The 25,582-nt window shown below is 40.2% G+C and overlaps 1 protein-coding gene across 5 annotated transcripts in view; it reads right to left on the bottom strand.

Annotated features, from left to right (window-relative positions):
• Window positions 1-25,582, bottom strand: part of Exoc6b (exocyst complex component 6B) — a 470,758-nt gene that overhangs the window by 106,386 nt on the left and 338,790 nt on the right. For 4 of the 5 annotated variants that reach the window (XM_036180693.1, XM_036180694.1, XM_036180696.1 and 1 more), the window contains one exon: window positions 5,460-5,533. In XM_036180693.1, the coding sequence (XP_036036586.1) occupies window positions 5,460-5,533 (74 nt within the window). Of the gene's footprint in view, window positions 1-5,459; window positions 5,534-19,917; window positions 19,988-25,582 lie in introns of those variants that run through there. The other variant, XM_036180697.1, reaches the window with a different exon arrangement.

Raw genomic sequence — 25,582 nt, 5'->3', positions numbered from 1 at the left:
TTGGATAAAGATTTCTGAGTTGTTCTCATGTTCTAGCTAACTAAAGTTACAGGTTCCTTTTTACCTTAAAAGAAACAGCATCATAATCTGTTCTACAACCACAAAGAAACAGACAGGCATCTCTTTAGGCACACTGTTGTTTTCAAGGCAGGCCCTGTGTCTGCAATGGAAATGCACTGTGTTTACTTTAGATGCAGGGAAGAAGTTGGGGAATAAGTGCCCTAGAGGGAATATCTGCAGCTCACTCTAAAATTAGCCCAGATATCTTGGGATGGCTCAGTGTGGAAGTACCTTGCCAACACACTTCATTCAGGAGATCTGATGCAATGGCATAGGCATATTCATTCTGCTTTATAAACATTTAATAGTAACTGACTGCTGGGGCTAAGAAGTGAAAGATGAGATGATTATTACCAAGGAAAGAACATCTTAAACTGTTAACTGTTGGAAGATGAACACTGTAAATGAAATAAAGAAAGTAAACATTTCTTTGGGGAGTTAGATGCCCTCACAACGAATGTGACTAACATAACATCAGTATCAAAATAGTTTAGGGAAGCACAATTTACAGCATGGAAGGAGGAGGATAAACAGGACATTAAAAAGAGATCCTCAAGGAAATGGAACAGCAGAGAATTAAGACAAAATAAGAATACTTAGAGGATAAGGGTTAAAGAAGATCCTACTATCCAAAGGAATAGAATCTACATTTTAGTTAAACCAATACACACTACACTGAAACACACACACACAAACACACACACACACACACACACACACACACACACACACACACAGAGAGAGAGAGAGAGAGAGAGAGAGAGAGAGAGAGAGGGAGAGAGAGAGAGGGAGGGGGAGGGAGGGAGGGAGGGAGGGAGGGAGGGAGGGAGAGAGAGAGAGAGAGAGAGAGAGAGAGAGACTAATTTTCTTCCACTGTAACTTTCCTTTCAATGAATATTTTACAGCTCTTTGTGCCTACAATGAACCCCTTTTATACACAGATTCAATCCTGCCCCTTATTTGTACTTTTCAGACATAAGTATTCCATTCCAGCTAGACTATGAGGTGCAGTTTATGTCCCAATTTCTTTCATTGACCTGACTTTGAGACTAGCTGAAGACAATAGGATATGGTAGAAATGACAATCTGCTGGTTTAGAGCTTAAATCTCAATAGGTTTGCCCACTTCCTCTCTTGGAAGCCTTGCCAAATGCTGTGAGTAGGTCTAGATCAGGCTGCCTATACATAAAACATCACATGGGAACAGAGAAGAGCTAGCCATAGACACAGAGCCTCCATACTGGCCAATCTTTTCAATCCAGCAGCTGACTGCAGTAGGAAGACTTGCTTAACTACCCAGAATTGCTGATTAGAAAACTCCTGAGCAGGCTGGAGAGGTGGCTCAGAGGTTAAGAGCACTGACTGATCTTCCAGAGGTCCTGAGTTTAATTCCCAGCAACCACATGGTGGCTCACAACCATCTATAATGAGATCTGGTGCCCTCTTCTGGCCCACAGTCATACATGCTGTATATATAAAGAAAAAAAGAAAAATCCTGAGCTCCACACATAGTTCAAGCCAGTATGTTATAGTAGTCAAACAACTGAAATACATACAACGTTCTAGTGTCTCTAAGACAATGCTTATCACAACATGTTTATATTAGAATCAAGGACTTGGTGATCAACATTTGCTCCTTTGGGAGAAGTAACAATCACACTCACTGTATACCTGCTGTGTGTCACTTAAGCTGTATGTGCAGCAGGCATTTAAAAGTTTGATAAAATGAACTGAAATGAAAATCTAGTGCTAGTATTCAACAGCATATTTACTTCATGTTTTGCCATGAAACACATGGTAAAAATTGTTAAAAAGTAAAGAACCACTAAGAATCTACTGCTGGCCCTCTATAACTTCGAAAGATTAATAACTAGAGGCCACCTACTCTAGGAGTGTGGATACCACTCTAAAATAGTTAATTAAATGAGGGTTTGTTTTGTCCTCAAAGTTTAACATTACCTAAGCTTGGAAGGTGAAATAAATACACACATATTTTTGAATGAAAACTTTACTGAAATTGAACTTTTATAGCATAAATATAAAATGCTAAAGACCTTTTGACTTGTACTATATAGTTCAGTATTAATAGCAGATTTTTCTAGTCCTAGAACTTTAACAAATGTATTTTTACTCTGAAATATCACAAAAGCTTGTATATTCAAAACATCATTTCACTTTTTACCTTAAGAAGTAGAAAAATGGAAACAGAGTATGTAAAAAGGATGAATAGCTTTATGATCCACATCTAATTTTCTTTCTAATGAAACTGCAGAGCTTTTAAATGACACTGTGCCATTACAGACTATACAGAGACTTTCTCGCCAGTATCCATGTTTTCATTATGTTTGAGATTATCATTCACCTAATTGTATCTGAAAGTCTAATACAAGAGAACATGAGCACATGATCAGCATGATACACATAGAAACCAGAGACGCAAACAGTCAGTATCTGAATGGCATTGGAAGAGCATGCACCCTAAAGCACACCAGGACAGACCCCTTCTCACATGGGCATGCACCCTACATTTTGCCTTTTATAGAATTCTGCTTGGGCCAGGCACGGCTGTTGCCTGACATGGCTATTGTCATCTTGAAATCATAGCACCTGTGACTGTCTACAGGAAACCCTCATAAGACTGGGCCCTTGTACATTCCTCCTGAAAGTGGAGGAGGGCTTATGATTCTCCTCTCTGAAGGTATTTAAGCACTTAATGATTGCTGGGCCGGGGCAACTTGGCTTAGCTGCTGTAAACTGACCCTGGTCCTTATTAACAACCCTTATTCATTCTTCTCCTGTAACTCCAGATAGACCTGAGTAGAATTGTTCTGTTTTGTTGCTAGGGTGGGGGGGGCCTGTTGTGTGTGTTTTATCTTGGGTAAACACATAGTTGATCAGGAAAGGTCACACAACATTTGCTTTAATTTTCACTTCTGGTGTTTCCATTACCATTTTTATTTTTTCTTAATATTATTTGTGTGTGTGTGTGTGTGTGTGTGTAAGTAGTGGGTGTGCACTTACCACCATGGAGGTCAGAGAATAACTTTGTGAAGTCAAGTCAGCTCTCTCCTTCTACCTTTATATGGGTTCCAGGAAGCAAACTCAAGCAGGTTTCATGGCAAATGTTTAACTTGCTGAGCCATTGCCCTAGTCCCTGTTAATTTCATTTACTGTGTTGATCTCTAATTTGTAAAAGCCTAATGATTAAAATCTGTTAATAAGCTGAATAAGGAAATCAGAACCTAAAAAAGTTTAGACAGCTGTGAGAACACTAGAATCTGTGAGCTGACACATTTGAAAGAACAGAGTTAGAAAAAGCCCCACCTCCAGGTTTAGTCTGTGAAACCACCACCTACGGGCCAGGTAGGAAGCACTATGCATGGAGAAAAGACACCAGAATCAGGAAAGGGGACACCTGGCAGCACAAAGAACAGAAAGCCAAAAGCCACCACTTCTAAAGGAGCAGACAATGAACCTGATAGATTCGTGATAATAAGACTGCCTGAAGGTGAACTTGTGGCTTTGGGCAGAGGTCTCCCCAAGGGAGACACATCACACAGTCTGGGTTGGGTGTTCTGCAAAAATGGAAGGAACATGCCAAGTTCTTATTGTACAATTTTAAGACTAGCCTCCACCCCCCAATTTAAATTCTGCTTTAGGATTGATTGTGTTAAAACAACAGGACACTTAACCATATCTCATCTGATGTTAAGTCTCCTACAGTAACATACAAACAGAAATTCTCCTTGAGTGTGAACATCTGAGAATGACCTATCTGAATGCAAAGATATAACCACATAACCGTCAGATCACATTTTCTGTGAATACTAGTTGCTTTCCATAGGTGCCAAACCCACAAACTCGTGAGAATGACATTTCCTTTGCATCAACAGTGAAAAAAGAAAGACCTTTTTCTTGGTTATGTTCAATGAAAATCACCTTCTGTTATCCAAGAAGCATGAACTGGCTTAGCAAATTGGAGAGGGGGGAAATGGATCCCCACTGAACTCTAAAGCAAAATCTCAATCTTTCCATCTTAGATCAAAGGCTAAACTTGGGCACCTCAAATCTACAGGTGGAAGGTGTTTAGTGTGGAGGGAGCCAGCTCCATTTCTGACAATGCTAGGAAAGGATTATGAAAAAAAGAACCCCCAACCCAGCCCCCAAATATTAAGTTGACACACGTTTCTGGGACGTGGTCTGAATCCTCAAACCTTGGCGGGTCTATAGACACATGATTCTGCTGAACAGGGCTTTCCGGAATTGTCATCGATGACAGATTACACTGCCCATCCACAAGGGTCCAGGGCTAGCTCAGGCCATCCATTATGGGTTAAAAGCTATCCGGCAGGCATCCAGTCACAGTGGTAAGGAGGTTACCCAGACAAGGAGTCCTACAGCTTTAAGAAACACTCTGGGCATGTACAAGTTTTCAGAATGCAAACTATGTCAGCTCTGAAAACAAGAGGCACTGCATCATTATGGCAGGAGAAACAAAGCCAGCCCCCCTTCTCAAACAGACAAAAAAAAAAGATTGTTTTAATAGAAGAGAAGCATCAGTCACTGATGCTTACTTCCTTCGCACTTTCTATCCAACCCCATCCATCTTCAGAGTGAAGAGATGACAGAGCACAGTCACAGCTCTCCCTTTTGGCCCCCACCTATCTTGTTCTACTATGCCCAAAACAACAGGGCCTACCAACCCACCCTTTCTAGGCTGCAAGAACAGCCCTAAGGGTGGCCTTACTAGCTTGTGGGCTTTCCAAAGCTCAGATACACCTAAGTACCACCTTTATCATGATACTGTAATAGGACTTCTCATTAGGTTAGCATGACTGGTCAGAACCATTGCCAACCATCTTTAAGCACCACTACTCTGTTGTTGATAGCTGAACACATTTTACACAGGAAGCAGTAGAAGGTGTGAGGCAGCAGGAAAAAGTCAACAAACTGGACTAACAACCTAGAAAGGAAAACATTTTATTTTACTTCGACACTACCGGCCACATTATCCACACACAAAGTTCTCCAGGCAGGCAGTCTCTGCATCAGTGCACCTGCTTAGCATGGGTTTGACGAGTCATCTTTTCGCTGTGTCTGCACAAGTCAATGGCCACACAATGGATCGCATCACTTGAGGGTCACTTGAGTCCCTCTACTATGTGGATCCCTCTTCCCACCCCCTGCCTTCCCTTCTACCACAAAACCTTTACTCCACCATAGTTAAGGATCTCAGATAGCTAAATAAAAGAGGTGGCCTCAAACACAGGGAAAAGCCCTTAGGTCTCCAGTGTGAATCACCAATGCCAAAGCCCCTCCCCTCCCCTTTTCCTTAAGACCTGATGGTCTTCAGTCACACATCTTAAAAGAAAAACAAAAAACAAAAACACAAAGACTTACTTGTCTCAAGTCGATGAAGGCCAACTGCAGCGTGTCCTCCTGGAACCCAGGCACCGGGCCGGATCTGGCAAACTCTGTGGGAAAGAAAAGAGGATAAAAAGCGCCTTTAACTAACCATGGACAGGGAGATTGGCAGACGGATGACAGGGAAGACAAGAGAGGCTGGGGGAGAGGAGGACTGAGCTTCTAAGGAGTCATGTCTTTCTCCCTTCAGCTTCTTTGTTGGCCCTTCAAAATTCGTGTCATCAAAACACCATTAATTCCAGCATCCTGACAGCAAGGAAACTGTACTAATTCGACCTGAAATTTATTCCCATGAGCCGCGCTGGGCTTCAGAGTATTTGTTTTGTGAATGGACAAACAACTTGCAAAGGAGGAAGGGAGGGGGGGGGAGAAAAAAGTTTTTCCTCTCAACACAATAAAATCTTCAGCTGAGAAACTCTTTTCAGTTCCGAAAGCTATTTATATTTCAGATCACTGAAGGAATTTTCTAATTTCACGCTTGTCACCTCATTCCCTAAGCATTTATCAAAAATATTCCCTGCCACATCATTAATTATTCCCTCACTGATTATTTGGATTATCTCATGAGTGCCAACCTTCTACACAACACACACACACACACACACACACACACACACACACACACACACACACACATATGCACACCACTAGCAGCAGCAGCTACTGCTGCTGCTGCCCTGATCAGTGTTTGGCTTAAAAAAGCAGAGAAGTACTGACAGATAGGAAGATGCCCACCTGGATGAAGCTTACTGCCAATGTTAAGGGACATTTGCATATGCTTGCCCTTCCACTGTAGGCTCTGCCTGTGACTTCATTTTCATGCTGCTTTAAAAATTCCATCTTCTCTTCCCTCCACCTGTTTCCTCCCAGGCTTAAGAGGCCCACATGGATGCTATTTGCAGTTACAGTAGCACCTTGAGACCATGATCCATTATAATTCTGGCCTCTATGTCATTAACAGGAGAGAAATGACACAGGGCTACAGGGACAAATGCTAGTACTAGAATGTCAAGTTTTATTGTCTCTGAGCTGTTTATTAGGAAATCAAAAGGTCTGAAGTTCCCTCCACACTGACAAGCACATAGCACAAGACAAGATAGTTACTGTATCTTCAATTCTTCTTGTAAAGTCAAAGCATGATGGACATTTTATATCTATCTACTAATTACATTAAAAGCAGCTCAAGTACTTTAAAAAAAACATTGAAAGAAGTGTTTTCCTCTCAAACGCATATTCCCCAAGTTGAAATTTAAGAACCCATAGAACTGGTATAATATTTTTCTTTTTCCTATCTAGCTAGAAAAGTAGATGACTTTCTACACAAGATCAATTCAAAAGATGATGTAGGAACAATTGCTGCTCGCTAGCTTATATCCTTCCCTTTCTATTCATTTTGAAACCAAAACAGATTTATTAAAAAAAAAAATCCTTGTCTCAGTTTTAAAAAATGCCAATACCTTAGACTGTAGAGACAAATGAACATTATATGAAAGGATTATAAATCAACACATTAAACTAAATATAGTGCAAATGTGCTATATATCTACCTATAACATTCTCTTATTGGAGACATTTCAAATAAAAAGGATGCACAAAAAAAGGAGATCAAATCTAAACACAGTTAGCCTTAGTAAAGTTAGTTTGCTTTGAGAAGAAAACTCACATGCCACTTAGAAACCACCATTATCCAAACGAGGACTAAGAAACCCACCCAAGTTTTCAAAAGAATAAAGTTCTAAAACTATACAAACATTTGGTGATAAGCATGCTAATGAAAGGCTTGACATAGCATATGCTGTACATCAATAGTGATGTGCAGTAAGCAATAGAAAGAATCATATCTGGTAATGCAATGTGCAGGAACTGTGCATCCCAAACATACAATTTCCTCACATGATGCTCTTGTTGAAAGAAGTTCTTTGAATTATAGTTACAGTCTCTCTTCCCTACAGACTTGTTCAGTGTTCAGTTTGCACACACTTCCTCCAAGGTTGACAGATTACCTCGAATAGGCCTGTATCATTCAAGCCAGTGTTGCTTCATTGAAAGCATTTCAAGTTCTCTCTATGAGGAGGAGCCCTGGTTGAGTGAAAATGCTCAGCTGTTGAGATGTTCTGTTGTCCTGTCTATGTCCAGATCAACAGAATTCCTCATGTATACCAGTGGGAGGCTTGGGAGCTAAGTCTGCATTCATGCCACTCCTCATTGAATATACTCCCTGGCTGACAGATCAATCAACTCAGGAGTCTGGATGTGCTATATGCTGAACTCTCAGTCACTGTACCAACCTGATTTTTATGACATATCAAATCCTCAGGTTCCCAAAAGACATCGTAGCCTTTGATTTACCTTTTTATAAAGAGAACCAGATAATGGTAATTATTCCAGGTACAACAAAGTAAAGAGATTAATCTCCACAAATAACTTATGGAAATGTCTAATTACTATAAATTCAACTTCATATTTGTAGTTTTTCTCTTTGCTTCACATATATAATTCTTTTTTCAGTACTGGACATCATACCTAAGGCCTTGTGCATGCTAGACAAGTACTCTGTTACTGAAGTACATTTCTATAATACTTACAATACCCACAAAGATAGTACATTCCTTAGAGATACAGACCTTATCACAAAGCTTAATAATTATTCAAAATAGTAGATGTTTAAAAATATTATGTTTCAATTAAACAAGTTATATAAAAATTAAGATTCGGGGTTGGGGATTTAGCTTGGGTAGAGTGCTTGCCTAGCAAGCGCAAGGCCCGGGTTCGATCCTCAGCTCAAAAAAAAAACCAAAAAAACCAGAAGCCAACTTCTGCCCTCCATGGTTCTCCTATTGTGCTGTAAGCCTGTATTTAAGACCTCCTCCCTCCTTCAATAAATTTCGGCATTCAAAAAGAAAAAAGAGGAGGAGGAGGAGGAGGAGGAGGAGGAGGAGGAGGAGGAGTCAAGATCATGATGGGGAAACCCACAGAGACAGCTGACGGGTGCTAGTTGGAGCTCACTGACTCTGGACTGACAGCTCGGGAACCTGCATGGGACTGAACTAGGCCCGTGGGTGACAGTTGGGTGGCTTGATCTGTTTGTGGGGTCCCTGGTAGCATGACCAGGACTTATCCCAGGTGCATGAACTGGCTTTTTGGAACCCATTCGCTGTGGTGGGATACCTTGCTCAGCCTTTGATACCATGGGGAGGGGCTAGGCTCTCCTTCAACTTGGTAAGCCAGACTTTGTTGATTGCCATGGGAGGCCTTACCCACTCTGAGGAGTGGATGGGGGTAGAGTGGGAGGGAGGTGAGGAGGCAGGAGAAGGGGAGGGAGGGGGAACTGGGGTTGCTATGTAAAATGAAAAAAATTTTAATAAATAAATATATTTAAAATAAAAAAATTAAGATTCACTAGACACATAGACTCATAACTGGTAACAAAAGTCTCTGGTTTGTTACAGGTAAGGTGTCAATTTGCAGGCTTATAAACTAATGAGTTCTCTAAAATCACAGGCATAATGAAACTTTAAGGAACAGTACTTGGGGTCATAAAAATCAGAACTGGAGCTCCACTTCTCCATTTACTAAGTCCCGCGTTCAACAAATTAATTAACCTGTTTATGTCTTTCAAAATCATTAAATCAAAACCTAGAATAGATCATTTCTTATTATGTGGTGATAAAGATTAAGCCAAGTCACATATATAAAGCAGCTGGCAGAGTGGCAGGCATCTCGTAACTGATTATCCTTATAATTGTTTTTATGTGTATGTGAATATGCATTTCTTCACAAGGAAAGGTTCATAGTTTTTACTGAATTCTCAGAGGTTTGTTGACCCAGTGTCAAGAAACACTGTCCTATGCCTATGACAAAACATAAAAAGAAACAGAGCTGAACCAGGGATGATTCAATGAGTAGACATTTATTTAAAATAAAAATTATAGTTGGATACTTAATTATTTTGTTTTAAGGGAGCTAATATGACTAGTCTGTTAACCGCAACAGGGAAATTTTCATTTATATATCAGAAAAAATTAAAGGCATAAAATAAAATTTCTGTAACTGTGATTTAATATAGTCTCAGAAATATGACCTCCTAGAGTAAGAACCTTATAAATACATGACAAATTAGTAAGAACTGTGACTATTTTAAAGAACAAAATAAGAATTCATGCAGGGCCTGATTTCAACTATGTAAAATATAATATATATGGGAGTTATGCTAATAAGCACTTACCTCACAATTTTACCCAAGGCTGCTACAGAGAGGAGAGTGATTTCTTCTTTGTATTTTATAAACTCAATCACAACCCAAGAAGAAGAAATTCAAGAGTGAAGGCATGGTGACATAAAACAACACTGATCAGCAGTACTTTTTCTGGTGATAAGAGACACAGAAGGACAGGCTGACATGCACAAAGTCTCAAACACTGCCTGACAGGTGAGAAGGAAAGCTGATGTGTGGACAAGCCAGTCTCATATGTAACGTAAGGCCCTAGAGCCATGGACTTCTGACATCATGAATCACAGCCAAATGGAAGCAGCAGACACAACCATGGACTAGTCCTTGTTTCTGGACAAGAGGTTTTCAGTCTCTCAGTGCCCTATGTCCACAGCATGGAAGTGTCCACAGCATGGAAGTGTCTGCAGGGCAGCCTCAGTACCATCCAGGACATCAGAAGGCCTGCTTCATTTCACACAGAACCAAATCCTCCCTTTCACTAGTTCCTGCTACTTAGGGAACTCTGGTGAATTGGCATTTGCTTGCAAGGTAACTTATACTAGTTGCAAGCAGCATCAACGCATTCCATGGAGTACACTCTCTCTGCCCTGAACTGTCAGGAAGGACTCATTGACTGTAATATGGTACCACATCCTGACTCTGAGATTCAATTAGGAAATTAAAAAAAAAATGTTTCAATGAAAAAACTGCTAACTAATTGAAGGCTGTGTAGGAAATGTTAAAAGGTGGCTCACAAAGTTACAGCAAAGAAGGCACATAGGCAGAGAAGATTCCTGGGAGGAAAAAAAAAAATCACACTATCCAACAACCTCTGACATTCTTAAGGCACAACTAGTTGAGATAGGAACATCATTTTAAGAAATGTTAATTTTCAAAATATCCTATAAATTTTAAACTCAAATTATGTTCAAGGTCTAATAAAGTTACCAAAGGGTAAAAGAAAGAAGTTTCACTAATTTCAATTTTTTTTTTCTAGGTTTCTTTTCAGGTTGATGTTAACACTAATAAAGTCCATTACTTCATGGGAGAAGAAAACAAATGTTTCAAATTTTATCTGGTATATTCACAACGAGCTGAAGAAAAAAATACTTTAGTATAAAGTGTGGTGAATACTGAGGATGCAGTAGGTAAATAAAGTGCTTGCTTTATAAACATCTGAGTTTAATCCCACAAGCCAGGTGAAAAGAAAACAAACAAAGAGCTAGGTATGATGGTGCATTCTTGTAATCCAGGAGGTTGGGAGTTGGATCCTATTGTGAAGTTCCAGGTGATAGGGCAGCAGCAAAGGCCCCTTAGAGAAAACTATTTCCTTCTTGCCAAGAGGATGAAATCTCTGGCTAGGGTAGACACCTCACATTCCAGTTGAGCAGGGTTAAGGACCATCCCTCAGGAAGACAGGCTCACCTTAAACTGTACTAAAGAAATAGGCAGAATAATTATCTTTTAATGAGATGATGTACCTTGCCAGGTTTCAACCCCTAGCAGCCTACAGGGCCACAGTCATGTGGCTTTGTAAGTCTGCTGAAATTCTGAAATATTCAGAAAACTCTTTTTCCTTTTCTATTTTTTAAAGCATGCTCTCTCTAAAGCTTTGGGCTTTTCTCTTTCTCTGAAGTTCTCCCCTTTATGTGGCTGACATGCAGGCAGACTTCACTCAAACGGCAAGGCCTCTTTTGTTGCCCATCTCTTCATTCTCCTCCTCTGAGCAGGCGCCAAGATGCACAGCTTACTGGCCGGGGATTTTTCCATTACTTTTATTAAGAAATTTTTTTATTCATTTTACATACAAACCACAGATTTTCCCCTCTTCCCTCCTCCCACCCCCCTAACAGCCTTCCTGCCTAACATACCCCCCTATTCCCTCCTCCGAAAAGGTAAGGTCTCCCATGGAGAGTCAGCAGAGCCTGGTACATTTAGTTGAGGCAAGTCCAAGACCCTCCCCCTGCATCAAGGCTGTGCAAGGTGTCCCACCATAGGTAATGGTCTCCAAAATGCTAGCTCATGCACCAGGGATGAATCCTGATCCTACCGCCAGGGGGGCCCTTAAGCAGATCAAGCTACACAACTGTCTTACTTATTCAGAGGGCCTAGTCTAGTCCCTTGAAGGCTACACGGCTGTTGGATTGCCCTGGAAAGGGGAAATAGATGAGATTTCCATAAGTAAATTGGGGGATGAGGGGAGGCAATAGAGGGTAAGGGAATAAGGATAAGAACATAAGGGAATGAGATGGTCAAGCTCAAATAGGGATGGGGTGGAAGAGCAATGAAAGAGATACTTTGATAGAGGGAGACATCATAGAGATAGGGTTTTTCCATTCGTAAATTCTTTTATTAATGAGAGGTAATCTAATTTCCCTGATATCACATCTGGTGACTACAAGGGGATAACCCAAAATTTCCAATAACACAGGCCAAGGGAAGACCTAGACTAAATAAACAAGGGGGATAGTATCTAATGAAAGACTTGGTCTAAATAAACAAGAGGGACAGTACCCACAGTTGACTGCTGACTTCCATAGGGATATGCACTTTTGACAGTAGGATAGGGATCCATTCCTGGTGCATGTGCATACCATGAGTAAATACGCACAGCTGCACAAAAAATCCCCACAGAAAATGAAATTCAAATGAAGCAACAGAATTAGAGTTAGAAGGAATTTAAGAAGTTAAAACAGCAGTCCAACAGCAGTCTGTAATCTCTATAAGCAGAACATTAAAAAAATTCCATTGTCTCCCCTCATCCCATTGCCAACACCATGGTACAAAATGTGGAACTGGGCTCATCTTAAGTGACCCTGGTACATTTTAGGATACTGGAGTTCTTTCAGGCTTACCAGTATTAAAAAATGATGCATCATTTTATAGATGAGTAATATCTCCCAGGTATTTCCTTTGTAAACTTATTTTACTCAGCATGTGAGGTATTGAAGACCATCACAGCAATCCCAAACCAAGTGTGCCTTAGTGACACTCCTCCCGGTTGGTTTCCCTATTTCTCCCTGTAACTCCCCCTAGTCTCCATTCTGCTTTCATGTCTTATGTGTCCTTTTGCCCTGCCTCCTTCCTCAGTACCTCTTTCTGCTTTCTCATTGTCTCTGAAAAGAGTGTTATTAAATAGGCTCCCCCAGTGACCACAAGGATCCAAGCCCCTAGCTGTGAACCCCACTATGAACCATGTAGCCAACTCCAGCCCACTCAATCACTTCCCTAGTGGCGTGCTTTCTTCTCCTGTGTGTGTATACACAAATGCAGGTAAGGCTAAAAAAGCTAGACAGGACATTCAGAAACTGATCTAAAAGCAAGTCTGGAAAACTCAACATAAAACTGATTCTTCACATACTGTCCATAAAACAAGAACAGTTTTTATTTTTATTTTATTAAGAATTTTTTTTTTCAAGACAGGGTTTCTCTGTGTAGCTTTGGAGCCTTTCCTGGAACTCATTCTGTAGCCCAGGCTGGCCTCGAACTCACAGATCCATCTGCCTCTGCCTCCTGAGTGCTGGGACTAAAGGTGTGCACTGCAGCTGCCACCACCACCACCTGGCATTAAGAAATTTTTTATTCATTTTACATATCAATCACAGATCCCCTTCTGCTTTGTCCCACCCCTCTAGCCTTTCCCCCACAACTCACCCTCTACTCCCTCCTACAAGAAGGTAAGGCCTCCCACTGGGGTCAGCAGAGCCTGGTACATTCAGTAGAGACAGGTCCAAGCCCCTACCCCTGCATTAAGACTGTGCAAGGTGGGTATCCCACCATAGGTAGTGGGCTCCAAAAAGCCAGCTCATACACCAGTAATGGATCCTGATCCTACTGTCAGAGGTTCCCTTAAGCAGACCAAGCTACACAACTGTCTCACTATGCAGAGGGCCTAGTCCAGTCTCATGCAGGCTCCAATGCTGTTGATCTAAAGTTCTTGAGTTCCCACTAGTTTGGTTTGGTTTTCTCTGTAGGTTTCCCCATCATGATGAACAATGGGAACAATGCATTTCTAAAAATCAAAATCAACAAATGAGTGGAACAGAAATTATGAGAAGAGAATCGAATTTGTTTGGACAAGAGGGAAGTTAAAAGACAAACTACAGAAAGGCCTCTAGGCTGCATCAGCACACCACTGTTCCAGGGAGCATCGAGCTCAGACAACAGGCAAAAACCCTCTTGCATGACTGGCTTAAGGATTATGATTTAGGTCAGTGCTAATAAGATTCTCAGCACCACATAGAATAAAGTGTGTTGGTGCTTGTTTGCATCTTAAGATCATGTCAGGTCACAAGTGTTTTTTTGGGGATTGAAAAAAATAGAAGCTGTTGTTGCTGCATGAACATAATGGTTTCCTGGTATCTGGCTCCCTAGAGCAGCAGATGAGGGAGTGTTAGACTGGAGGATGGCTCTGGGGAAGCCAGGCCCGCTTGCATCACTTCAAGGTGGCTCCAGGAGGCTAATTGCAGTAGAGCTGGTGGACGCCCTGGGGAATCCACTCCAGGTCCTGTTGGTCAGAAGGAAGGGCCAGAATGTAAAGGGAGCTCCATGGAAGAATCAGTCAAGAAGAAACAAAAGGGGGCGGGGGAGGAGAAGGCTCCCAGAGACTTGGCTCATTAGAGCTCTCACTTCAAGGGTGGGTGGAAGAAGACCACTGTGCTCACAGTGACCAACACAATATTGTACACCTGAAATGTGTACATGTATGTGTTTTATTACACTAGGAATTGATGAACAGAAAACACCACAAAGGAAAGACTTAAATAAAATGTCCAAAACCCATATCTTATATTTCAACATGTAATAAAGCATTAACTCAATAGTAGTAATAATACTGGATACAGTCACACACAGAATAGATACCTTCTAAAGAAAACCATTAACCTGACGATGGTGGGATAGGTAGTTTTCCACTTGTATCCACACAGTAAGTACACAGCCATCTATGGATAGAAGTGCTTCTGTGAGAGAACTGGGATTCACAAGGAATGTGGTGAAGGCCTGGGAGAGCCCACAAATGAGCAGGGTCCACTCAGAGGTCAAAACTGTGTGTCAGAGACAAATTTACCAGCATTGTTTCCAGCTCTAGACCTAGAAATAGCCCCAGACTCCTATGGATGTGACTACAGACCTTCTTGACTTTGGAATAGATTCTCCTGCCAAAACACAAAACAGAGGAACCTGGAGGAGCCATGGTCATGTATATCTTGGGTGATGCGACTGCTGATCATATTCTTGTGTGTGGTTCTGGAGCCACATCTGACAGTTAACTCTAGTCTTCTCATCAAAGGCCTGAAGCAGTCATACTCAAAATTCAGCCCAGAGAGAAATGGAGAGTTTGGGAGTGTGGGATGGGAAACAGCGATATAGAATGTGGGACAGGCATGGTGAGCACAGTACTACAGCAGACCCTGTAGAAGCTCTGGCAAGGAGAGCAGACCCTCTTAGCTACTGGTAAAAAGCAGTCCCAACTACAAACACAACCAGAAGAAGCCATGGTCAGCTAAAGACTTTGGTGGTGGAGGTGGACCCTGAAGCAAGTTTGTGGCTGGGTCACAGTCAGAGGCTGGGACTGACAACTCAGAGACTCAGTCATTAACTTAGGAGGAGCCATCAACACATCGAGGATAGGCTTGCCACCTGGACTCTGAAACACATCAGTTAAGGCCACCCGGTGACCACAAGGATCTAAACCTCCGGCTGTGAACCCCAATGACAACTATGCAGCCAGTTCCAGCCCACTCAATCACTTCCCTAGCTGCATACCTTCTTTTCCCCCAAAAACAGAAGCTGAAGGTTCCTCCCCCATACTATGGTATGTAGAGGTGTGACTTTCCAACAAATGACTGAAATGATGGAGAGTAGCTCATGGAAGAATGCATACTTAGTACCCACAAGGCCCTGAACTCAATCCCCTGAGTCTAAAGAAATAAATAAAGAGTAACTGCTGAGTCATATTATGCCCTTATGAATGAGATTAGGTGCCCTTGCAAAGAGCCTGAGAAATTGTCCTGTTTTCTTCAACATGAGATCAGGATTCCTCCCTCCAGAGCATGCAGAAGCAGGGTGCCACCTCCAAAACAGAGGGTGGCTCCACCAGACAGAACTATGAAAAATAAATTTCTTTTTTTTATAAGTTACCAGTCTCAAGTATATTATTATAGTAGCACAAATAGAAAGACTTATCTGTCTGAAAAAGTCTGTAGAGACCAAAAGTAAACTATGCTCCTTCAAGTATAGATATCAATACAGAGCTACCCAGATAACAAAAGAGACAAATACACACTATCAAAGGAAACAAAAACATTGTTCATAACTGCTTCTAACAATGGAGGTCTTCAAACTGCCTAAAGTAGAATAGAAAACAATCATCTTTAAAAAGCTCAATGTTAGACAGAAAACAGATAGAAAATTAAACAGAATTAGGAAAACAATACACCAGGAAAATGAATGATTCAATAAAGAAATTGAAAACATAAAGGGAACCAAAAAGAACTAAATAAGAGGGTAGAGACTGTAAAATAGGACAGAAATGGAAAATTCAATAAAGCATCATCTGCAGGAGTAAACAGGAAGGTGAAACATTTAAAACTAGCCAGATAAATAAATTTTATTTATTTTTTCTAGGCTAGAAAGAAAAAATAAATTAAAAAAAATGAACCAAGTATAAGAGTCACAAAGAAGAGGAGGAAATAGTCAGAAAGCTTAAATAAATGCTATCCAAAAACCCCTAAATCTTGGGAAGCATGTGGGTATCCAGAAACCATGGAACAAAAACCCTATATCTTAGACCAGCTTAAATGGAGGATTAAAAGCCAAGGTCAAAGACTGAAGAGATGGCTCAGTGGTTAAAAGCACGGGCTGCTCTTTCAGAGGACCTGAGTTCTATTCCCAGAATCTACATGGCAATTCACAACTGTCTGTAACTTCCATTCCAGAGGATATGATGACCTTTCCTGTCCTCCACAGGCATTGATACACATAGGACACAGACATACATGCAAGTAAAACACCCATGCATATAAAACAATTTTTAAATGTAAATTTCAAAAGGCAAGATCAGATTTGAGAGACTGGTCACACAAAAGGCAATGCCTGTAGCCATACTGGACTTTTTCAACAAAACCCTTACAAGCCAAGAATAAGTAGGGTGCTAAACTCATTGTGCTCAAAGGGAAAACCAAAGAGAAAACAAACAAACAAACAAATCTCACCAACCAAGAGTCCAAAACCTCACAAAGGTGTTCTTCAAAACTAAAAGGGAGGTAAAGACATTCCCACACAGAGACAGAGGAGTCCATCAACATGAGATCTGTCTGAGGAAAGTGTTGAGGCGTGCCCAGTAGAAAATGAGGCACTGACAAACAGCCTGATGACTACAACCATGCGGAACTCACTAGCAAAGGTAGATAGAGCAGGTGAGTTCTGACCCTGAGACTGGCATGCAAAGCACTTCAAATTTGGTATGAAAGTTACTGAACCATTAAATGATATTATTATACCTTCAGTAATCTGTCAGTGAGTACAAAACTATAAAAATAAGAGTGACATTCACTGCAAAAAAAAGGAAAAAAAGGAAAGGAGTAAAAGTGTATTTATATGAGATTGAAGTTGTTACTATTCTGAAACAAAACATTATAACTACAAAATGTTTCATGTATGTCCCATGGAAACCTTAAAGTAAAACCAATTAGCAGATTCCACTTGAAAGCAGTGGTGAACATGTGGTCTTTAATCCCAGCACAACACTCAAAAGTAGGTAGTTCAGCTGCTCAACTTCAAGGTTGCCTTCCACTACACAGGGAGTTCAAGGCCAACTGGAGTTACATGAGACCCTACCTCAAAAACTGAAATCAGTAAGAAGAAGAGTTGTGCATGCAAAGCATAATATCAGAACAAATCACCAAAGATCACAGTAAAACAAAAAGAAAGAAACCAATGAAAGGTAAAACAATAGACCCCAGGAAAACAGCTAAGGCAAGAATTGATATGCCAAGAAATGCTTTATATGTAAATAGATTAAACTCTGCGATCAAAGACACAAATCAACCAGCATGCTGGGTATGGCAGCCTCGTTTTGGCTTTAAGGATATAAATGACGAAAGAGATGAAAAGGACAGCCCAAGCGGCTGGTGACCATGAGGGCAGTGTGCTATCTTACAAAAAATAATCATCTCACAAAATAAGTAAAGTTGTACCTAAAGAAACTAGAAAAAGGACAACAAAAATCCAAAACTAGAAAAAAAGAGGAAATAAAAATTAGAAGTACTAGAAAAGTAAGTTTAAAAGATCAATAAAACAAATTTTTTTTAAGATGAAGGAAATTAAACCCTTAGCTAAAGCTGAAGGGAGGGAGGGGGTTAAACTAAGAAAAATCATTAACAAAAGAGCAGACAGTCCAGAGGACACCAAGAGACCAAAAAAAAAAAAACCAACAAAAAAAAACCAAACAAAAAAACCCCCACGAAACTTATGTAGACACACCCCTCTGGGGTCTGCTCACCTTCCTTTATTTTTCTTTCTGTTCTATCTTCATGGTCACCAATCCTTCCATACTTCTGTTTTGACTTCCTTCCAATGAATGTTCTGTTTCAGTTACTGTAGTTTTAGCTCTAGAAAATCTTTTTTACCTCTACTTTTCTCTCTTTGTATTGGTAAATGGGTTTTGCTCACACACCACCTCCCCATAGTTCTATGACTAGAACAGTTCTTTGAAAGCTTGACCACATGTGACTGATAGCAGGCCTTTCAAAAGCAGCTTCTACCCAATCTGTTCCTTGCAGTGGTCACCTGTTCTTGTGTTTTCATACCTTACAGTTTCTGAAATTAGACATCTGAACCCAACAATGTGATAATTGTAGAAGGCTGTTTTTTTCATATTGCTAAAAGTTGAAAATTTTTCATTATTATTATTATTGAAATGATTATTTGTTTTGTTAATTTTGTGGGTCAAGTTACTTGATATGTAAATTTCAGATCTGTGTCTTTCTGAATCTGTTTTTCTAGACTACCTGATTACTTTCCATTTTCCCCCAATTATATAGTTACATTTAAATGGCCTCTTCTTTAATGTTTGGTTTCAATATCGAAGTATTTTAGCTTATAGTGTCATCCAACTTCTAGTTCTTGCTTCCTCCATGTGGATAAAAATGTGGTCACAGATGTGATCTCTTCTTTAAATGTTTGATCCCAAGGTGTGGAGGAGTTGGGGAGGGTGAACTGAAGAAAAATGCACCAATCTATTAAAGCTTATGGAAATCTCACTGTACAGGATGAAGAGGAGCTTATAACAATTACCACAGCCTCTTTCTCTTATCTCTGCATTACAACACAACAGCTGGCACTGTGATAACAGGACCCTTCTGTTTGCTCTGGCTCCTAACTGCCATGAGAATATGCTAATGGCGATTGCCATTGGCTGTGAACTAGAGCTGAAAGTTACTACTATTATGCTAAGAAGAAACTGATCAAAATTAACTAAAGTGTTCAGTGGGAACCTATAAGCCTCAAACACATACCAGAGCTCAAAAACATAACAGACAGATTCTGCTGAAGCAATTCTTTTTAAGTGAGGAGACAGACTGCTGTTGCTTCTCACACCATCTAATGTAGTTGCATAATATGACCCAGAAAGTATATGCTGTGGTGGTCTGAAAATGAAATACCTCCACAGACACATGCATTTGAATAACTGGTCCCCAGTTAATGGTGCTGTTTAGGGAGGCTGTGGGAAACTTTAGGAAATGGAGCCTTGCTGAAGAAAGTATATCACTTATATCAATGGAGGTGGCTTTGAGTTTACAGCCTCATCTAACTTCTAGTTCTTGCTTTCTGAGTGTGGATAAAGATGTGATCTCTCAGTGTCCTGTTCCTGCCATCATACTTTCCTTACCACTAAGGACATCTAGCCCTGTGAATAAACTCTTCCTTACATTGCTTCTGCTCATAGTATTTTATCATACAAAAGAAATGGAACTGAGATATATAAGTTAGTTAGTATTTTATCAAATGAATTGAAAGTTATTATTCACACAAAAGTCAGGAGGTAGATGCTTAGGTTTTTTTAGAGCAGCATAGTTTATGATTGCTAGAATTTTGCAATAACCACAATGCCTTTCAGTGAGTAAATAGTTAAACTGTTTGTTATATTCAAGCAATGGATTATTATTTAGTGCTAAAAAGAAATGGGCTACCAAGCCATGAAAAAACATGGTGGAACCTTACATGCATATTACTGAATGAAGAAGTCAATCTTCAGAGGCTGTGTGTTGAATGGTTCCAACTCCATGACATTCTAGACAGGGGAAAATTATGAAAACAGTAAATGGCCAATGATGCCAGATAGGAAGATGGGAGAGTATACACAGGTAAAAGATAGAGAACCTCCAGAATGCAAACTGTTCCCTATGACACAATAATGGCAGATACATGTTGGTATGCATTTGTCCCAACTCACAGAATTTGAAACCAAAGAATGACCCTGAATATCAAATATGGACTTCAGGTGGTAAGGATGTGTGGGTGTACTGATTACAGCAAGCACTGATATGCTATAGAATATTAATTGTGAAGGAGGCTCTGTGTGGTGGAGCAGGAAGTGTAGTGGAACTTTCTGTGTTGCTCAACAGATTTTGCTGCTAATCTAAAACTGCCTGAAACAATAAAGTCTACTCTTCTTTAACATTGGAGGAAAGTGAAGATTAACAATAATGTATCCTCAGTGTTTCTTTGCAGGATAGAAAATGCCAAACTAGTGCTCCAAATGGATTCAAAAACTAAGTTCTCAGCTTCTTTTATTCTAAACAATAACAGAGTACAGACAGACATGACATTTTAGTTAATTAGCAATATACCCCTATAAACTAGACATAGCCACAGATGAAGGACTTTACATGTGAGTGCTCAGTCAACAGACTTCATCTGGCCAAGCTGCATGCAGTGTGCTAAAGAAATAAAAGGTTAGGTTGCACACTTTTAATCCCAGCACTTGGGAGGCAGATGCAGGTGGATCTCTGTGAGTGCAAAGCCAGCCTGGTCTACAGAGCGAGTTCAAACAAGCTCCAAAGCTACACAGAGAAACTCTTCCACAAACAAACAAACAAACAAACAAACAAACAAACAAAAGAAACAAAAGGCCAGGTCATTCAGTGCCTGCTGCTACCCAAAGACACCTTCACTCTGGGACAGAAAACATCCCAACAGTAACAAATTCAGAACAATGGAAATGCCAGCTTCATGTGTTATGTAATGCAGAATAATCAGTAAAAACTTAAGGAAATTAGTAGATTTGCTCATATAAAACAAACTAGAAAACAATTTTGCTTCAAGATTTAAAGAAAGGAAATATAAGTTCTTTCTAGGTCATGGAATCCAGGCAACTGGGCACCTTAACATCTCTAAGATAGTCAACTAAGTGCCTTAGGAAACACCGCAAAAGTTAACTTAGTGACTTTTACATTAGATCATTTCTTATAAATGAAGATGAAGCAAGGAAAGCTATGACCATGCATGTCCCATTAGATGATGCTGGGTTTGTCCCTAATATTCCATAGACAAATAATAATCAAGGTTACTGGTGATGTCCTAGGTCTTAAACTTAACAACCCTGGAATCCAAAAAGATGAAAAGAGAGCTTGTAATTGCTGAGAACTTCCAACAGATGAAAAACTGAGGCCAAGAAGGTTAACTCAGTGAAACCATTACAATCTAACCCCTCTATTATTTCAGCATGTACCTCCCACCCTGGAATGTCTGAAGACAAATGTTCATTTTACCTGTTCCTTTGTATACATACTGTATATTCTTTCCCATTTACTTAGGGAACAATGAAAGTCATAAAAATACACAAATGTGAAAAAAGTTGATTTTCTTCTGCAGTTTCTGAATGCTTCATAATTTAATAAAATGTGGGCAAATTCCACAATAGACCCTTCTAAATTAGGGTGAAAAGAGGCCTTTATAAATTAGTAATCAACAGTGCTTCTGTGTATAATCTTAGGAAAGTTGAAGGTCGGCCATGTAAAGGGTGGGTTTCCTGAGAGATGAGAGAGACTATGTTCAAGTTGTAACTTTATATCCTTGATATTTTTTTTACTGTGCTCTTAAGGAGTTAATCTTATCCATGTGTTTGTTCAGTGCTGATTATTTTGAGGTATGAACACATCCCTAAACCTATAGCCCTCTAAATTTTAACATTAAGAGGGTATTATGTAAGCCATTTAACATAATAATAAAAACTGATTCTACAGAAACGCATCTAATAGACATCTGAACTCCTATTAATTTTGTCTAGTAGATACATTAGAAAAAGAGCAAATAAAAACTAATTGTTAAAATAAATAATGAATCTTGTCTAACTCAATGTATGTAATAAATATTAAAATGAAATCAGTATTAATTGAGATTTTGTGTTTTTCAAACTTTGGTATTTTATACTGTTAGTACTTGTCATTTCTGACTAGTCATTTTGATGCTCAATAGCAACTTATGCTGGGAGCTACAACTCTGGGCAACACAGTGCTAGACCCTAGTTGTGACAATACAGACAAAAATTAAGTGTGTAAACAATGACCAGGCAGTGAAGCAGGAAAGCAACCCAACCAAACTTGAGAGCCACAGAAACAATTTCTGTGTTGGCTGGGGCTCCAGAGCTGAGGCAAATGCCTTCTGATAGCTCACAACTGCCTCTGGCCTAATTCCACTCCTGCCAATGTGACAAAGTTCTGAAGTGTGGAGACAGGACAACAGAAGCTTACTCCCACAGTTCTAGAAGCTAGTCCAACACCATGCTCTGGCAGACTCAGAGCCCAGCAGAAGCCTGATCTGTGCTGCACAGATAGAGCCTTCTTACCAGGCATGCAAGCTACAAGAGGAAAGAAGCTCTCGGAGACATTTTTAGAAAGACTTGAATCCTATTGTGCTCCTTTCTGTCCTTATGTTCCAGTTGCATGCCTGAGGCCCCATTTGCTAAGCCCTTTGGGTTAGGATTTTTATTTATGAATTTGGAAATGACAAACACTCACAGCATGGCTGAAAGGTCTGTTCATTTCCTTAATAAAATAATTTTCTCTCAGACTATGTAACTGTGAAGTTGTCCTGTCAGATCAGGACAGAAGTACACAGTTTATTTCTTCCATGTGTGTAGATGAATTTCTAAATGGTATTATTAAATAAAAAACATGAAGCCAAATATAGGGATGAAAGCCTTAGAGAGATCTAGGAAATAGGGAAAGCCACCAGCCAACCTTACCTCACCAACTCTGCAGCTTCCAAATGTGAACTACTTCCTGTCTACCCACACTTATATGCCTTGCTGTTCTGCCATCTGATTTGCTCTCTGTCAAGCTCCAGCACTTCCTCTTCCTACACAGCTCTGTCACTTCCTGTCTGTCTGTACAGACCTCCAAACATCCCTGGTTAACTAGTGTTGTAATTAAAGGTGTGTGCCACCACACCTGGCTCTGTTTCCAGTGTGGCCTTGAACACACAGAGATCCTGCCTGCCAAGTGAGGATTAAGGGTGTGTGCTACCACTGCCTGACTTCTTTGTTTACTCATAAAGGCTGGCCCTTTCCCTCTGATCTCCAGGCAAGCTTTATTTATTATTTTAGCACAAATAAAATAACACCACACATGTGTCTATGGAAAACTTGTGTTATCTCTCCCCAGACTGTACCCTGTATACTTTCCTAGGTTCTTCTCTCTCCATCCTAGTTTGCCTTTCTGTACCTAATTTACTTTCCCCATGAAAACATTGAAAGTTGTCACAAATTGCTTTTGGAAAACAACAGTGATGATTTTTGAATGACAGTTGATCATCACACATGCTTCTAGACAAAGCTCTCTGCCTTAGTTTTCAAGCCAAGGAACAACTTTGAGCTACAACTGCAAAACTTTCCATAGGTGAGTAATATAAAATAAATGATGACTATCAAGAATCTCAAGCTGGGCATAGTGGCTCACACCTGCAATCCCAACACTTGGGAGACTACAGAAAAAGGAATATCAGTTTCAGCCCAGCCAGGGCAACACAGTAAGTTCCAAAATAGTTTGGGATAAATAAGATCTTATGGGGAGGAGAGAAAGGAAGAAAAGTATCAAATATAGTATAGTTTAAGTATGAAGTGACTAGCCAGAAAGGTTCAAGTGTCGGAATCTGTGTTTCCAGCAGGTGGCACTATTGAGGGTTAGCAATCAGGTCACTGACCACTTCTGCTGACTTCCCATTGATCAGTTCATAGCTGAAATGGCTACTAGATATAGGGCCCCCTAGTTCAAGGAAGTGTTTTACTGGGGACATACTTTTAAGGGTGTGTCTTGTTCCAGGCCCATCCTCCCTTCTCTTGACTTCTTGGCTACTATTGGGTGAGCAGCTTTCCTTTACCATATACTCCCCATGATATTCCTGGCTTGTCACAGATCTGGATGCAATGGAATTAGATGGCCATGGTCTTGAACTTCTAAAACTGTGAGCCAATATAAACCTTTCATCCTTTAAGTTGATTTCTCCCAGGTAGTTTTCCACAGTGACAGAAAACAAACAAACAAAAAACACCTTAAGAGAAGTTCACAATTGATATTGAATAATACTGCATAAGTCTGCACTAGGTCCTTGGCATATATTTTATGTTGTTAGCTTGGGGTTGGGGATGTTTTGGACTCTTTTGCCTGCTCTTGGTACCCTTTTCTTCCTACAAGGTTGCCTTACCCAGCCTTGATATTAGGGTTTGTGCCTAGTCTTATTGTATCTTGTTATGCCATGTTTCCTTGATATCCCTGGGAGGCCTGCTCTTTTCTAAAGGGAAATGGAGGAGTGGATCTAGGGAGAGGGAAGTTAGAAGGGGAACTGGCAGGAATGGAGGGAGGGGAAACTTTGAGATATATTATATGAGAGAATAATAGTAATAAAAAGACAGGGGGGGAGAGCCAGTTTATCTCCTAGGAAAAGTTGGACATCAGAAAAATAATTAAGGCAGGCTCTACTTGGGATGCTACCTGTGTTCAAGGAGATAAGGTTTAAAGAAATCAGTACAACTCTTTCCAAACTGAAAGCAGATGAAATGTCTTTGGTTTACATGGATGTCTTCACAATGTACAAGTCCATAAACTCTATACTCTAATTAATGCCCAAAGAATGAGCTTATCATTAAAGGTAAGTGAGATTATAGTCCTTGCTGGCCATTCATGTAAGTTCTTGGTTCCAAACATCACAGCTGTAACAGCAAACTTGTTTAAATGTTATGGGAATCAAACATGGCCTTGAGATTGGTTACCTAATAAAGAATATATCTGGTCTTTGACTCCAGTTTCTGGAATAGAGTTTCAAAGCTCTGTAATTTTTCTAGTGATACTAGTGTCTTCTGTCATTCATAATGAGTTTCTTTTGATATGCTGATCCACAAAGTAAGGGCATGGAAGATTCACACACCCCTCACCTATCAGTCCTTCACATTTCTTCAGTTGGCCTATTTCTACGCTGTAGCCTCTGAGAGGAAGCTGTAATTCTAAGTAGTACAGAACTCCCAGTAAGTTATAGGAGCTTATTAAGCCTGGGAGAACTTCAAGGAAGCTTTGAAACTGGTCAGCTAAACGAAGTGCAGGTGGGCAAGGGAGGACTGACTAAAGTCTGAGGTTGGGCAGTCCTTACAGGACTGCCCTCAGTCTTTGGGATCTGCATTAATACCTGCTGCTGAATATCTGAATTGCACTGTATCATGAGCCACCATCAACATCGTTAAGAGAATTCTAGTCAGAACAGCAATTTGGTCCAGATTAAGTACAGCACATTTGGATATTGTGTTCATGGTTAACACTGAGATTGTAGCCACACTTGTTCTAGCAAAAGCAACATGAAAACAAATGGATTTGGAAACAATTGGATAACATCATAT

The sequence above is a fragment of the Onychomys torridus genome, chromosome 3 (assembly GCF_903995425.1).
Source record: "Onychomys torridus chromosome 3, mOncTor1.1, whole genome shotgun sequence".
NCBI classification, from domain to species: Eukaryota; Metazoa; Chordata; class Mammalia; order Rodentia; family Cricetidae; genus Onychomys; species Onychomys torridus.
This window is presented reverse-complemented; position numbering and strand designations above follow the sequence as displayed.